General features: G+C 49.3%; 2 protein-coding genes across 5 annotated transcripts in view; one reads left to right on the top strand and one right to left on the bottom strand.

Moving 5' to 3' along the window:
- LOC113998503 (DAB2 interacting protein) overlaps positions 1-2,776 on the bottom strand; it is a 201,300-nt gene extending 198,524 nt beyond the window's left edge. For 2 of the 4 annotated variants that reach the window (XM_039380290.1, XM_027741260.2), the window contains exons 1-2: positions 2,595-2,775; positions 1,755-1,851 (exon numbers count right to left, since the gene is read on the bottom strand). In XM_039380290.1, the coding sequence (XP_039236224.1) occupies positions 1,755-1,851; positions 2,595-2,750 (253 nt within the window). In that variant the 5' untranslated portion in view covers positions 2,751-2,775. Of the gene's footprint in view, positions 1-1,754; positions 1,852-2,594 lie in introns of all 4 variants that reach the window. The other 2 variants (XM_027741265.2, XM_027741259.2) reach the window with 2 other exon arrangements.
- Positions 2,777-3,330: 554 nt separating this feature from the next.
- STOM (stomatin) lies at positions 3,331-14,275 on the top strand. Its single transcript, XM_027741300.2, has 7 exons — positions 3,331-3,518; positions 6,725-6,825; positions 7,678-7,750; positions 8,650-8,732; positions 10,950-11,153; positions 11,638-11,772; positions 12,516-14,275. Exons 1-7 carry the CDS (start codon positions 3,470-3,472, stop codon positions 12,708-12,710), a joined length of 840 nt encoding a protein of 279 aa, XP_027597101.1. The 5' UTR covers positions 3,331-3,469; the 3' UTR covers positions 12,711-14,275.
- Positions 14,276-14,427: the final 152 nt, after the last annotated feature.

Genomic DNA, 14,427 nt, shown 5'->3' with positions numbered 1-14,427 from the left:
CTTCCTCTTCTTTAAGCAGAAGGCCAACGGAACTGTGTGCATCCAGCACACCTCGTGTCGCTGGATAGCGCTGAAGGAAGGTTCCCAGCTCCACGGAGGACAAAGCTCTTAATTGCTCATTTTTCACTTTAATGAGAGGGCAGATGAATAGGTGCTTCCTCTTCCTTGCTGAAATAAGGTAAACCAGTGCTGCATATTTTTTAATGCTCAATTCATGTTAATTTTCAAAGCACTTGCAGAATCAGAGAATCATTATCTTAGATTTTTCCAGTGCCAAATTTGCTGTGGATGACAAGGATTCATCACAGCTTATCTCCTCTTTTCACAGAGCCTGTCCCTCCCATTTCCAGCACATCCTTCCTTCCTTATCCATGTTGATACACTCTATACAGTCTATTTGCCAGAAGACCCAGGTCAACCAACTCCTGGAATCCCACAAATTCTAATTTAACTAAAACATCAGGATATTTACTGCTCAGGGACAAAAATCAAATTGCATTGCAAGTTTCTTTGTGGTATTTGAGAACTGCATGGGGATGACAAATCGAGCCTACACAGAATGATTATTTATCAGTTCTCATTTGGCAGCTCAAAAGCTCTCTCTTCCTTTTACATGTTTGAAAAACTATGTTAAACATAGACAGCAGTTTGGGACATATTAGCATTTTTGTCCATCTTTCTTATGGATGGTTTGCACAGCAGGGAAATGGAAAGAGACACGGAATCATTTAGGTTGGAAAAGACCTGTAAAACCATCGAGTCCAAATTTCAGAGAAGCATCTCAGCCCAACCACCTCAAACATTACCTTGCTGCTGCACTGCTCCTGGTCAGGCACTTGAGCAGGACGTAGAAATGCTGCTGGTGGAACCACTTTCATCCACAGTGGTTTATCCACTGCACCTATTCCATGGATAAAGACCCCCTGTGGTTGTTTTATTTCCCAAGAGAACAGGCAAACTCACACAAGATTGTAGACACCAGGACACAAATACTGAGGAACTCCTAACATGAGAACAGTAGGTGTCAGCACTCAAATGCATTAATAGCAACTGTCCACGAACATGCTGAGTGAAGAGAATGGACAGAAGGAATTTTATAAGGTCACTCAGGGATCCTGAGGCAGATTTAGTCTTTGGTTTCATATACTGCTCATCTGGATCAGTCTGAAATCAACAGGCACAAGTGGCAGTAGGAGTTCACAGCAGCACTAGAAGGAGTGTTCATTAGGTGTCTGACTCTTTCTGGAGAAAGTATTGGCCTTTCCCTGATGCTGCTCGTATCATTGGAATGGTGTATGAACCACGACTGCAGTTAGCATTCAGTGCTCCACTCATGGCTCAATCAATCACGCTGCTCTGGTACATAATGGACAGCAGAATTCAGGCTGCCCATTTAGGCTCTTCCAAGGAAGAGTCTTACACAGAAAAAAATCAACACTGAAAATAAATGTGCGTATTTTAGCAGTCTAACACTGCTTTTGCTCACAGGCTGCAATGTGTTTTATGAAGAAGGCAGTAATTACACACTGTCAGTACAGCAGCACAACGAGAGATATGAGTCTGCACGTGTCCCTCCCTGCCTACTCATTACCAACATCCCACGGAGAAATAAAGGTTAAAGAATAGCCAGGGTTCATTTGCAGTCCTCGTAACTCACACTGGTGTAGAACTCAACCTTGGAACTCTTGTGAAATGCAACAATCTTTACAGCACCTGGTAATGTAATGGTGTGTGATGATGTGCTCTGCACCCACCTTGTCTCTGTGGGATGGACTTTGTAGGGAGGCAGCAGAGATCACAACCTTGGCATCTTCCAAAAGGGGTGAAAGCTCCAAAGTCTCCATCAGCATCCTGCAATATGAGGAAGAAAATCAATAAAACTTGAAACTTGAGATGAATTTTCGAAAAGCAGAGGTTTTTTCCCGCAGAATTCCCTTCCAATTTGCACACATACTTCAGCATGGTAACAGAAAGAAATATGGTGTGCATTAGCATATTATTCCTCAAATGGAGCAGTTAAAAGGTAGATTTTATTAGCTTGAAAGCTGCTCCTTATTCAGTTTTTCATGTGAGACCATACCTCACCCATTAAAAATTATTACTTTCATGGAATCACAGACTGGCCAGAGTTGGAAGGAACCTTAAAGTTCCTCTCATTCCAAACCCCCTACAGGGACACCTTCCACTATCCCAAATTGCTCCAAGCCCTGTCCAGCCTGGCCTTGGACACTTCCAGGGATGGGGCAGCCACAGCTTCTCTGGGCAACCTGTGCCAGGGACTCACCACCCTCATTTACTGTAAAAAACTTCTTCCTTATATCTAAACTAAATTGACCCTCATTTAGTTTAAACCCAATCTACCTTATCCTGTCGCAGCAGGCCCTGCTAAGGACTTCGTACGCCTCATTTAGACACTGGAAGGAGCTCCAAGGTTACCCTGGAGCCTTCTCTACTCCAGGCTGAACAACCCCAGCGCTCTCAGCCTTTCCTCATGGAACAGTTGGTCCACCCATACATTAAACCACACACGAGGTCAAGGCAGATGGAACCTCCCTTGTTGCTCCCCTCAGGCAGGGCTGCCGGGGCTCACTTACCTCAGGCGATGGCTCCCTGTCTTCCCCTCCTGTCTTCGCTGCTGCCCCTGCCCTGCCTGCTGCCCTTGGCCGCCTTCCAGCCACTGCCCCCAGAGCCCAGTGCTGTGGGTGGGGGTCCTGCCATGGCCATCTCCCCATCCCCTCAGGAACCGCCATCCCCTCAGGACCCCCTCACGTCCCCTCAGGGACTCTGTGACAGCCCCTTGGGGGTTTCTGCCATGGTTGCCCCTCCATCCCCTCAGGAACCCCCATCCCTTCAGGATCCCCCCATCCCCTCAGGGGGTCCTGCCATGGCTGCAGCCCCATCCCCTCAGGACCCCCCACATCCCTCAGGGACCCCCACACACCCCTTCAGGGCACCCCTGCCATGTCTGCCCATCCATCTCCTCAGGACCTCACACATCCCCTCACGGGGTCCCACCATGGCTGGCCCCCCATCTCCTCAGGGCCCCGCAACCCTTCAGGGGCCCCTCCACATCCTCTCAGCGGGTCCTACCCGCTGAGATGGCCCGCTGATGGGCCGCAGCCCCTTCCCCTCAGGACGCCACGCATCCCCTCAGGGTCCCCCCCACAGCCCCTCAGGGGGTCCCGACATGGCCGCCCCTCCATCCCCTCAGGGCCCCTCCCCAGTGCCTCAGGGGCGGTGGCGCCCCCTGGCGGCGGGGCGGGGCAGGCAGCGCGCGGCCACACCCCGAGCCCTCGGGCGGGGCGGGCGCGTGGCGGCGGCGCTGAGGGAGCGGCGAGAGAGCGGCGGCGGCTCCGAGCGGGCGCGGAGGGCACGGCGGCGGCTCCGAGGAACCGCCGAGGGGACTCCGAGCACACGCGGAGGCGGCTCCGAGAACACGCCGAGGGGGTCCCGAGTACACGCGGAGGCCATGGCAGACAGCGAATCGGGGTTCCCGCACAAGACCCGGCGGCCGGCAGGTAACGGCTGCGGGGGGGACGGGGAGGGGGCTGTCCCCAAACGGCCCCTCAGCGGCCGCTCCGAGCGCGGGGCGCCTTCGTGTCTGTCTCTACGATTTTGGTTTTTTTTTGCTCGTTTCGGTTTCAGTTATTATCCAGTGATTGTCTTATTTAGTCCTTATTTAGAAGGAAAGTTTGAAGATCCTTCAGCAGAGTTTAGCCCGCCGGGAGGAGCGAGGAGTGGTCGTGCCTTCGCCTGCCGGGCGGCCGCCGTTTCCTTCAGCCCCGGGCGCCGGGGGGTCTGACCGGCCCCGGAGCGGCCCCAGCCCGGGATAACGGGGGTCTGAGCCCCAGCCCCCGGATAACGGGGAGTACTGAGCCCGCAGACTGGGCTAACGGGGGAATGAACCCCCAGCCGCAGTTAATAGGGGGGTCTGATCCCCCATCCCCGGCTCACGGAGGGTCTGATCCCCCAGCCCCGGCTCACGGAGGGTCTGAGCCCCCAGCCCCGGCTCACGGAGGGTCTGATCCCCCAGCCCCGGCTCACGGAGGGTCTGAGCCCCCAGCCCCGGCTCACGGAGGGTCTGAGCCCCCAGCCCCGGCTCACGGAGGGTCTGAGCCCCCAGCGGCTCACCTGAGCCCCCCCGGCTCACGGAGGGTCTGAGCCCCCAGCCCCGGCTCAGGAGGGTACTGAGCCGCCCAGCCCAGCTCACGGAGGGTCTGACCCCAAGCCACGGCTTCAACGGAGGGTCTGAGCCCCCAGCCCCGGCTCACGGAGGGTCTGAGCCCCCAGCCCCGGCTCACGGAGGGTCTGAGCCCCCAGCCCCGGCTCACGGAGGGTCTGAGCCCCCAGCCCCGGCTAACGGGGTGTGATACCCGCAGGTGTTGATTCCTGGCAGTTTCGTCGCCTCTCGATCCCACAAACCGCACCCGGGGAGGTGTCGGAGCATCACCCCGGTGGCGCAGCTCGGGGTTTTTGTGATTTCCTTTCCCGTGCGGTAACTCGGATCACTGAGGGGAAGGCTACGCAGGTAGTGACGAGCAGGGTCACCATGAGTAACCCCCGGGGCGCTGCACCAGTAAATGAGAACGGGCAGAGTTTGGGGACTGGCTGCTGACAGCACCGGTGCTGCTCACTGCAGCAGAACCTTCTATAGATGCGCCCGCACCCGGGGAGGTGTCGGAGCATCACCCCGGTGGCGCAGCTCGGGGTTTTTGTGATTTCCTTTCCCGTGCGGTAACTCGGATCACTGAGGGGAAGGCTACGCAGGTAGTGACGAGCAGGGTCACCATGAGTAACCCCCGGGGCGCTGCACCAGTAAATGAGAACGGGCAGAGTTTGGGGACTGGCTGCTGACAGCACCGGTGCTGCTCACTGCAGCAGAACCTTCTATAGATGCGCCAGGAGGGAGTGGGAGAAGTCAGTTATTATTTCCTCCGGTGGGGCAGTGAAGTTGTAGTTAATTTTTAGTTCTTGGTGTCGTTATTGAAGTGGGTTTTGGCCTTGCAGTCAGTGGGTGTGAGTGGAACCCAGGTCAGGGGGGTTTGGAGATGATGCACTGAAATCACAGAACTGACTCCAGTTTCAGTCACTGGAAGCTGGGCTGTTTTCCTGTTACTTCCATTGTTCAGGCAGCGGAAAAGTCATGATTTATTTTATAGTTTTCTCGTTTGCAACCGGAGAAGGAAATATAAGATGGCTTTGTATAGGAAGCCTTTGGCTGGGTAATCTGAGTTGTTGTATAAATAACTGTAGACCTGTTAGGGCCTTGTGCCTAATGGCACATGTTAGTGCTGGTATCCTGGGAGAGGATCTGCATTTCATGCTATAACTATTTTAGTTATTAACACCCCTCCATGGACACTGGTGCCAACCTCGTCTCGGACACTCCAGGCCTTTTCCAAACATGCTGCTGAGGTGGTTTCTCCTGCAGCTCCTGTGTGATCACACTAAAGTACAGAGCAAATGGCATTAGACGTGGTTTTGGTTATTAGATGTCGTGATTTCGGCTATTTCCTGTGCGAAAGGCTCTGAGAAGCATCTGTGAAGACCTTTAGGTCTCACTGAAAGCAGCATTTTGGTTTGGAATTGTTGGCAGGGTCGGGGGCAAGGTCCTCCCTCTCCCAGTGCCCAGGAGTCTGGCAGGTGTTTGCTGTTTGACAGCGATGGGCTCCTTTGGATTGTGGAGTCTTTGCAGGAGAAAGTAAATCAGGACCGGAGGGTGAGCCACACCTCAGGCAGTAATGAGAACTTTCCTCTGCCCTCTCAGCCTCCAGCACTCAGTGTATGTTATAAATTGTTAATTCTGTTTGATGATCCAAGTGATAATTCCTTGCTAAAGTAACGGTGACTGTTCCCGTCAGCATTAAAGGCGTTGAAGGCTGATTCAATTAATTTTTTTTTATATTCTTTCTCCTTGTGGTTTATCTCTTAAAGAGGTTGCTCAATAATTTTTGCTTTTTATTGGTTGCCTTGGTTTGCACACCACAGCAGGCTATAAATCCCAGCTGTGGGCTTCCCAGCATCTTAACTCAGGAAGAAATTCCAGTGGCATGGTTGGAGATGCTGTCAGCCAACACTTAGTGTGGGGTAAAATGTATTTTTGCAGCATGTGGGGTGGGCAGGGATAGACATGACCTGCAAGAGGTGCAGTGTTACCCCTGCACCACCTCTGTCAGTCCCATTGCCCTGCTTTGCACTGGCTGCTCTCAGGATCCAGGGGCAATGAGGAATCAGGCAGGAATTGCCTATTGATGAAGTTTTCCAAGTCCCATGGGCGGGATGGTTCAATAACAGCAATAAGGAAGCTCATTCCACAGATGCCAAACATGTTTCTTGTATTTCATATGGTTTCCCACAAGACAGCTTGTATTGTGAAATACAGCCCATCATGGCACACTGGTGCCAAATAAAGCTTATTCAGTCTGGAAATTTTACATTACTCGAGGTGTGACTTGTACCTTCATGTTCAATAGGGAAGCCAATGGATAATTTTTTTTTTCCATGCTGTAGTTCTGTAGAGCAACTTCTAGAGACTAGTGAAAATGAAAGCAAAATTTGGCTTTTAATTTGACTTCTCATCTAAGCAGAATGCCCTTGGCCAGAGGAGTAGTGCTAATAGTGGCTTATTTCAAGGAATATTCAACATAAATATCCAATTTATGCACTTTCTTTCACAGGCACTCTTGGTTTTAACAATCTGAACGTTTCTGCTCTTTTCCTGCAGAGGATAGCGATGGCCTTGGTCTGTGTGGATGGATCCTGGTGATCACCTCGCTGGTTTTCACTGTTCTCACATTTCCCATATCCATCTGGATGTGCATAAAGGTAAAATTGTTCACTGCTAAGTTGGATTAAAGCTTTAAGCAATGCAGAGTGGTAATTATTGTTCTCAGTTTGAGTTACTTGTTTTCAACCCAAATTAATCCCAGTCTGCTCTTTCTTGAACTGTAGCAGGCAGTGTGTAGCAGACCCAGCTCTTCAGTGCATTCATCTTCACACCAAAAAGAAAAGTGCTGTTACAGTATTTTGTCACAATGATTCCTGCACTGACCTCTTTACCACATCTGCCCAGTTGTCATTAGCACATGAGCTAATTTGGGAGATCAGAATAATTGCAAGAACCCATAATTACTCTTGAAGGACTGATACTTTTATTTTTACCTTTTTTAAGGAGATATGCATATGTCTAAGTATGAAGTGTGGAATTATAAATATGTCAGTATGTACATAGCTTTGGCTGTGTGTGAGACATCTGAAGACACTGTGTCATCTGATCACTTTGAGCTTGATGTTTCCAGTTCCCAGGCAGGAGGAGTTATTTCCTCCTGGTTTGGCTGATGTACAGCATCAGAATTGGAGCTGGAAAAATCCCTGCTGGGTCACAAATACTGCCCTTTGTTGTGTCGTTGCCAGGATATTCCTGATGGCAGCTGCTGGTGCCTGGACCTGCTCAGGTGACATCCTGTTGATAGTCTGAAGAGTATTTCTTGTGGAATATTGTCCTGATTTTTCCTTTTGCTCTTTGACAATAAAGTTTAGGCTAAAATTCTCGAGAGCAGCCAGTTGAGAAATGTGTTACATATGAGTCTCAAGATTGTCTTAGACTGGTGTGTGATAGTTTGGAATCCATCATGTGGCTTCTGGAAACCCTGGCATGACATCCCCAATCTGTTGCAGATCATAAAGGAATACGAGCGAGCCATCATATTCCGGCTTGGACGCATCCTAAAAGGGGGAGCAAAGGGACCAGGTATGTCCTGGGGGGCAATTGCTCTCAATTAGTCATTGGCAAAGCAAGAGCTCTGGAGAGGCATTGCAGTAGCTGGTGAATGGATTTCTCAAGAATTCTGTGACTTCCAGTAAGAGGATGTGTTACAACAGCAATTGGACTCGTGGGTCCCTTCCCGCTCCGAGTGTTCTGTGATTCAGCCTTTAGATGCAGAAGGCAGCAAACTAATTATCTGTGAGCCTTGCCCAGCTCTGCTTTGGTAAATGTGTGGTGTGCAGGTGGAGTCAAAGGCACTGAATAGAAAGGGAGGAATAATGGCATCAAATGTATTTGACAAAAGAAGTTTGATCTATCAGTTAAACCCCAGTTGGTCTGAGAGCCTTGATGCCCTTCAAAACTGACAGAAGCCATCAAAGTATTTCATGGCTTTGAAAAGTTGCCTCTGTGCATTAGAAACTCTGGGACCTGCAAGAATGTTGCTTTCAGCTGTTGCTCTTGCTGCCCTGAGTGACAGAAAGGGGCAAGAGCTTCTTCCTTCATTTCACCCAGGTTTTGCAATATTCCACATTTCAATGATCAGTGAACAAAAGGAGGCTGATACTTTCTGCTTGCCAGAATTAAGCCCCACAAGTAACTCTGTGGGAGGAGCATTTTTAAAAGTAGTTGTTAGCAGTTTTGGGGTCTTTATCCCAAATGTTAAAAATCTCTAAATAAGTGATACCTGGATAACTTGAAGTTTCTCCACATGTGTTTTTGAAAGCCTTACCCTGCTTTGGAAGCCATGACAAGCATTGTGCTGCTGAGCTCCCCACAAAGAGCTGCGCAGCCTCAGTGCTTGGATTTCAGCTTATTTCAGTAGCAAGTTTCCTCCACTTTAATGACCCATTTTCACATCTTCTTGAATGGCTTTTTTGGTACAGGTTTGTTTTTTGTCCTGCCCTGCACAGACAGCTTCATCAAGGTTGATATGAGAACCATCTCTTTCGATATTCCTCCCCAGGAGGTGAGTTTGGGTCTGATAAAGCGCTGGCAGAATTTTGTGCTCTCTTTTTCCTTGTCCCCTCTCAGGATTGGGTAACATGTAGTTTAAACAGAGATTTGTTGTGCAGCTGCAATGTGTTGTGAAGAAGACACATATCCTTTGGAAATGTCATCCAGTAGAAGGGCACTGAAGGAAAACAAGTGCTGCTGCCCTCTGAGGACCAAATGAGATAATTTAATATGCCTGAGAGCTGGGAGGGAGGGCTCTGGAGCAAGGGCTGCTGGGCTTCATACAACATTCCCTAATTGCTTCTGTGAAATCTGGAAGGTTTCCAGATGCAGCAGTGATGTGTCCTGTGCCAATTTATCTAGATGTATGAACCAGCTAAAATATTGGGGTGAAACTGGTACATACATCAAATGCTATTTATAGCAACTGGAAGGAATGAGGGGTCAGCTCCCTTTGGGGCTTCTGTGCCCTGCCCTGCACAGGAACACGATGAAGGAGGTACCACACCTCATGGCATCTGATGCCTTTCAGCTTGAAGGTGCAAAAGAACAAAAAAAATTACTTTAATTTCTAGTCTGTTTTTCCTTCGACCTCTTCACTGTGCAGCAGAGTGTGGCAGAGCATTAACCCAGCTGAGCTCAGGCTGCCAACTCCAGGGGTAACAGAGGAATAGAAACCAACTGGCCCTCTAAGAAATGAGTTAGTGAACAATTGTATCTCGATGGCTACAACTGTATCCCTCATGTATCTGGCGTGTTTTTCAAGCAGAGATGGTTGATGCAGCCTGTCTGGGGCATCTGTTTCCTGTCAGATTTGCTCCTTGGCTTGTTGCACATTGTTAGTTGTGGATTGAGACAAATGGCAGCTGTCCTGGTGCACTCTGAAGGGTAATTGGGAGAAACCTAATCACTGGCAGGCAGAATGTGCCTGCAGCTGCTGATGTGCCATTAGTGAAGCCATCAGTAATCCAGTTTTTCTTTTGACTTGATTAAATTATGCTTATGGATTTAGGTTTGTGTTCTGTAGGTAGAGGCACATTTTTATGTGTTCAGCATGATTTCTGTGTGTGATGCCCATTCTTTAGCTTGTGCTGTTATGGAAAGCCTGCTGAAAGAGGTGGTTTGGGAAGGGGCAGAGCAGGTAAGTCTTGAAGGTTGAGTTATTCACACATCCCTTCCTCATCAAATAACATAATAGGAACTGTCTGACATGGAATGAGGACACCCCTTCCCATGTTCCTGCAGCATCCTGCAATTCTTTTTAACTTACCTTTAAAGTGGAATTAATATCAATGCATCTTTCTAGGGTACCCTCTTCCAAACCTTCAAATATACCTGTCTTTATCTGTGCAAGTACATCCTTCACTTAACATCCCAGTGCTTCATTCAGTGTTTCACTTGCCTCAAGCTCAGAGGATGTTCACACCTTGGATCTCCTCTGCAGCTTGTCTAGAAATCACCAGGTACTCATTTAAGTAGCAAAGGTGGCATTTCCACCAGAAGTACCTCCAAGGACAAGGGACTGCTGGATAATAACAGAGCTAATTCTGATTAAATGTGGAAGTAAAGGTGACCCCCATCAGCTGGAACACATCAGGCCACTGGGACAGACAAACCCCATTCTGTACTTCAGTGAAAGCTTCCAGTCTTCTCTGGCTTAGCTGTGGGATGGCTCTGGTTCCCTGAATTCCCTGTGCACAGACCCCCTTCTGCACCAAATGTCTCAGTGTGCACCTCAGCCCACCCTCCCTGTGGCCAGGCTGCCTCTCACACAGCTCTGCTTAAACCTTCACAAAATGCAGCACAGGGACCTACCTGGGGATGATCCATTGCCAGGTCCAGAGTCCCAGGTTAGACCTTCCCAGGTGAAGTTGTGTTTCAGGGTAAAGAATTTCTGCCTTTTTTGCCCTTTCCTGTCCCTGGTATGACTTGCTGGTATGACTGTGAATTCAAAGAAGTGAGATAAAAATAACATTATGGCAAAGCTAATGGAATGTATTGTTCACTGAGAAGTGTTCTAATCCCATATTTAGTCTCAGCTTTACAGAGCTGTACTGGAAGGTTCATGAGCACTGGGACATGTTCACATGCAGCAAATGTGCACAAGGACTTTTGTTTTCAAGACAGTGGAAAAACTAATTTACTCTGGAAAAACCAGGAGTTGGTAAAACAAAGAGGTAATGATCCGAATAATTAACCTTATATTTATTGAGTGTTCTCTGCTCTGCAGATCCTGACCAAGGACTCGGTGACGGTGAACGTGGACGGGGTGGTTTATTACCGGGTCCAGAACGCCACCCTGGCTGTGGCAAACATCACCAACGCCGACTCTGCCACCCGCCTGCTGGCACAGACCACCCTGAGGAACGTCCTGGGCACCAAGAACCTGTCTGAGATCCTCTCTGACCGGGAGGAGATTGCACAGTGCATGCAGGTACGAGCTGTGGGGATCCATCAAACGGCTGCATGAGCAGCAATCCCAGGGAGAACCTACAGGAGAGCATTTATTGTACCTCTAAGTGATAAGCCAAGGTGTGGTTTGGAGCTTTAGGCAAAGCCCTGTTCAAGATCTCTTGGGATGACACTCTCTAAAATAAAAATGAGGGACTAAAGCAGTAATGGACCAGTGGGAATGAGGGATACAGGAGAGGAGGCCTTCCCTGGGTCGTTGTGTCAGTTCTTGCTGTTGATGGAAATTATACTACAGAATTCCTTCAATACATTAATCAAGCTCTGGGCTTTTTTGTGAGCTTACAACAGTTATGCTCTTATAATTATCAAATCATAATACAAGTACTAAAGCCCTTAAAGCCCAAGAATTCTGAGATAACTCATTTGGTTTAATTGGTCATTCTTCAAATCTGGGCATTAGTTTGAGTCGGGTGTGTGGCTTAACTTACCTGTCCTGCCTTCTGCAGTCCACGCTTGATGAGGCCACAGATGATTGGGGCATTAAGGTGGAGCGTGTGGAGATCAAGGATGTGAAGCTGCCTGTGCAGCTGCAGAGGGCCATGGCTGCAGAGGCAGAGGCTGCCCGGGAGGCCAGAGCCAAGGTAAGGACACCAGCAGGGAGGTGGCCTTGGTTGGGTTTGGTTTTTACTTCATGAATAACTCCATGTGGTGATGTGGAGGATGAAGGTGCTCAGCCAGATTGTGTTAAATATTAATTTTGATGCTTAATTACTTCATAACTTCTTAATTATTATTTATTGTGCTGTTTAAAAGAATACTGTGCCCTTGCAGTAGGACTCTGTAGGAGACTGTGCACTTGCCTGTGCTGACACACACCAGTACCTTCCCTGTTAAAACAGGGCCATCTCCAACCCAGCTGTCCTTGACAAATACTCAGAAAATGTTTATATCCCAATGCAGAAAGGCCACAGTTCTGTCCCTGATGAACTGAGAACTTAAAAAAAGGAGGGAATAGAAAGGTATTTCCCCAGTAATAAGCACTCAATTCCTTCTCGCCCTTATAGACACAAAAAAATACAGCTTTAAGGAGAAAGTATTCTCAGCTGTCCAGGGGGAGTGCTGCTGCTCTTGAGAGGCAGTGCTGAAAGAAGCACAAAGGGTTTTGAAGGCAGAACAAATACTCCTGTGGCATTCTCGAGACCTGTGCTCAAAGACCCAGCTTTTGTGATCTGGCATTCTCGGGGTGGGAGGAGACCGGGAGAAGGGAGGAAACCAGGAGTAAGGGCCTGGAGAGCAAACAGGAGCCTGGTGAAACACCCCCCCAGGGCAGAGTGCTGGGCAGTGGCTCTGGTCCCACTGAGGGCTGTGCTGTGTGTCCCTGCAGGTGATCGCGGCCGAGGGGGAGATGAACGCGTCCCGCGCCCTCAAGGAGGCCGCCATGGTGATCACCGAGTCCCCTGCGGCGCTGCAGCTGCGCTACCTGCAGACCCTGACCACCATCGCCGCCGAGAAGAACTCCACCATCGTCTTCCCCCTGCCCATCAACATCCTGCAGGGCCTCCTGCGCCTCAAGGAGTAGGTGGGGCGGGAGCACCTTTGCAGCACTGCGTTCCTGGGCGGTGCAGCTCCTGCCAGTGTTGGCAAAGTGGGTTTGCTGAGGAACCCCTTTTGTTTTACTAAGTGTGTTATAAAACTTGTGCGTAGTGTTTGTGGATATGGACAATTACAATTCTTTGAAGTTGAAAGCCTCTCAGAAGGAGTACAAGCAGGTTGTGATCTTAAATAAGCTTTATCCAAACCGTCCTGGACGGGGCACCTGTAACCCAAAACCTCCCCTTTTCGAATAGTGTAGAAAAGGAGTTGTGGTAGAGATGATCCAACATTTGGAAAGAGAATTATTCCCTGCAAGGGAAGTGGAACAGCCGTGGCTGTATTCTCCTGGAGTGTAGCTGTATGTGATGGAGTCAGCAGATTGGTTCTCTGCCTTACACAAGGAAAAGATGCAGGAGTGAGAATACTGTCCTGGGGACTTGTGAAAATGAGGCTCCTGCTCTCTAATCCAGTCCCCATTCATGAGAAATAGTTGTTGGTGGAACTTTCCATCTGTTCTGCCCCCCAGGAACGGCACAAACATGCCGTGGTTATGGATACAACGTGCTTGTGGTCACTGCTGGGCTGGTGTTGTTACAGGGCTGTGTCTGTGTAGGGTTGCGCTGCTTTAAAGCACTGAAAAGGGTCTGCCTTTATCTGTTTCTCTTAAAAAGAGTTTTTAAAAGCCAAAGTACTGCGTTTTACCCGGGTCTAAAGCCTTCTTTCTGTAGAAGTCAGATGTCTGTAACTGGTGGGGCAGGGTGGTGTTTAACAGAGATGCTGCACTGTTGATACACCCGTTGGAACACGGGGGTTTTACCTGGTGGTGCTGCTCTGTGCACACCTGGAGGGGTGGTTGTGTCACTAAGGGCTTACACTTCATCCCAAAGCAGGTGAGCCTCAGCTCACACAACCCTGGCTGGCTGTTAAACTTCATGTTTTGTACCTCTTAATAGATGTAATTACAGACTGAAATGAGGAGAATTGGAGTCTGCAGGGGGGGAGGCTCTTCAGGCTGCCACCAGCACTGAGTCTGGCACCTTGAACTTCTGGGAGTTGACAACAAGACCAAAAAGCCAAGATCAATGCTGTAAGTGCCCTTCTCACACTGGGCAGCATAAACCTCACAGCTTGGGGTTTATCCCCTTTCTGCTACGCTCAGTTCTGTGTTTACAGGTGTTTTAGTACAGGCAGGGCCTGTTCAGCTGTGCCTTTGTCCCTGGCAGCAGATGCCCAAGTGCTGGTGCTTTCCTGCCTGTTTGCTGTAAAGCTTTCCTTTTCCTCTGCAGCACCAAAGCAATACACTCCTCTGTTTGTCAGTGCAGCACTTCATGTAAGCTGAGCTTAACTTTTGGGTGGGAGGGGGCAGAATCAGTTACCAAAGCTGGGCTGATCAGCACTGCTGTGCTCAGAGGGGGGTCCTTTGGGAACACGGTGACTCTGTAACTCCTGCTGGTGCTGCTGCAGGTGAATTGTTGCCCCTGTGAATTGTTGTTGACACCACGAGATGCTTTTTGCTCTCCTCTGAATAAAAGATGTGCTGTTTACTAACGAGTGACTGTCTGTAAGAGTTGAACACTGTTAATTTATCGGGGTCTTAAATGCTCGTAATTCTGGTGAGGGGAAAGAAAACAGTCCCAAACCTCCAAAAATAATTGCTTTAGTGAGAAGTCCATGTGCAAAAGATGGCACAAAGAAGGTTTTGG

Source organism: Pipra filicauda, unplaced genomic scaffold (assembly GCF_003945595.2).
Source record: "Pipra filicauda isolate LSUMZ 115617 unplaced genomic scaffold, ASM394559v2 scaffold100_size2392355_pilon, whole genome shotgun sequence".
NCBI lineage: Eukaryota > Metazoa > Chordata > Aves > Passeriformes > Pipridae > Pipra > Pipra filicauda.
This window is presented reverse-complemented; position numbering and strand designations above follow the sequence as displayed.